Source organism: Propithecus coquereli, unplaced genomic scaffold (genome assembly GCF_000956105.1).
Source record: "Propithecus coquereli isolate 6110/MARCELLA unplaced genomic scaffold, Pcoq_1.0 Scaffold66, whole genome shotgun sequence".
Classification (NCBI taxonomy): domain Eukaryota; kingdom Metazoa; phylum Chordata; class Mammalia; order Primates; family Indriidae; genus Propithecus; species Propithecus coquereli.
The window spans coordinates 4,073,635-4,075,455 of record NW_012152618.1 but is presented as its reverse complement, the minus strand read 5'-3'; the positions used below and the strand labels follow the sequence as shown (position 1 = coordinate 4,075,455).

At 38.5% G+C, this 1,821-nt stretch overlaps 1 protein-coding gene across 1 annotated transcript in view; it reads right to left on the bottom strand.

Annotated features, from left to right (window-relative positions):
* RBM34 (RNA binding motif protein 34) overlaps positions 1-1,821 on the bottom strand; it is a 21,079-nt gene that overhangs the window by 1,182 nt on the left and 18,076 nt on the right. The window contains exons 8-9 of the mRNA XM_012660295.1: positions 1,586-1,625; positions 1,097-1,215 (exon numbers count right to left, since the gene is read on the bottom strand). Of these exons, the coding sequence (XP_012515749.1) occupies positions 1,097-1,215; positions 1,586-1,625 (159 nt within the window). The remainder of the gene's footprint in view (positions 1-1,096; positions 1,216-1,585; positions 1,626-1,821) is intronic.

The following is a 1,821-nucleotide window of genomic DNA, read 5'->3' as shown; positions in this document are numbered from 1 at the left end:
CCGCCTCAGCCTCCCAGAGTGCTAGGATTACAGGCGTGAGCCACCGCGCCCGGCCTCCAATGGGGATTTATCTTAAAGAAGTAATCCAATCCAAAATTCAGGCAAACTTTTGAGGAAAAATCATAACCACTGCAACTGAATTATTACAGCGAAAAACAGAGAACACTGCCAATGTCCAATATTAGGGATGCAACAGTGTAAAATACATTACATCACTCAATGGAACACACGCAACAGAAAACAAAAGCAGGCTGCAAAACTTTATGTTCACAGATGTAAGTTCAACTATAATAAAGCCAGCAGAGGAAAAAACTAAAAGCAGCATATTAACAGGATACTGCTGAGGGAAGAAAAATTTAAATGCTATCAAATAACAGGTATAGTTGCCCCTCTGCATCCTCAGGTTTAGCATCCAAGGATTCAACCAACTGCAATGGAAAATACTCAAGGAAAAAAAAACACAAAAATAACAATAAAAAATAATACAAATAAAATATACAGTATAACAACTATTTACGTGGCATTTACATTGTATTAGGTATTATAAGTAACCTAGAGATGATTTAAAGTATACAGGAGAATGTGCATAGGTTATATGCAAATATATAACCATTTTGTATCAGGGACTTAGCAGCTCCAAATTTTGGTATGGGAGGTGGGGTCCTGGAACCAGTCTCCCACGGATACCAAGGGACGACTGTATGTATATTCTTTTACTACTTAACAATCATAGGCATGAAACACTGGTTAATAATTAGTGAACTAAATATAACCAATTTTGTTCAAAGACTAAAGTTTTCTTCTACCTGAGTAAATGGTCAATTATTTTGGCCATTTTAAAGGTGGAGATTTAGAGACTTGTTCCCTCTAATACCCAAAATCTAAAACATTGTTTAATAGCATTAATATGAAGGAAGAGGGAACTAGGATATCTTCGGTTAAGTGCCATTTTACCAACAGAATTCTATTATGGCAGGTTATGAATTTACTTTCTTCAGATGGAATTTGAGGAGATAGAGTTACGCCTGAAAGACGACACAGCAGTGTCAATCCCACCCAGAGCATTTCAAAGGACAAATGCATTAGTCTCCCATACCTCAAAGAGTATGTAGCCAAACCCTTTGCCAACTCCTGTAGCTTGGTCTCTCACAATCCTCACTGCCACGATACTCCCACAGTCCAAAAAGTGTTTCTCAACGACAGATTCTTCAACTTCTAAAACCAAATTGAACCAAAATGAAAGTAAAGATTTGGCCTCTCCTTAGAAAAGTGGAGACGTTTAATACTACAGCTAGTCAAGCACAGCCCCATGAAAATATGTCATTACACTGCATGCTTTCTATAGTTTTTTTCTTTTTTTAAAGATGGCATCTTGCTATGTTGCCCAGGCTGGTCTCGAACTCCTGGCTTCAAGCAATCACCACCCGCCCCTAAGCCTCCCAAAGTGCTGGGATTACAGGTATGAGCCACTGCATCCAGCCTAAAGTTAGTCTTAAAGCAAAACATTAAGTTACTATTTAGTTTTTATTTCCCTGTTATTAGCTTAAAAAGGTTATCTGTACTTTATTTGTTTAAACATACTTACTGTAAGGGAGATTCCCCACAAATACTGATCTCTTGTCCCTCTGAAACAAAAAGAGGGTTAATGAAAATCACTCATTGAACCACAAAATAGAAGTCATCCTAAGCCCCCATCCTTCATGTCCCCCATATCTGACGAGTCACCGCTCATCTGATTTACCACACAGCTATCCCTTGTTTAATTCTGTTTCTTCCATCTTCCCCACTAGACTGTGAGAGAGCACCAGAAGCAGGAGTGAC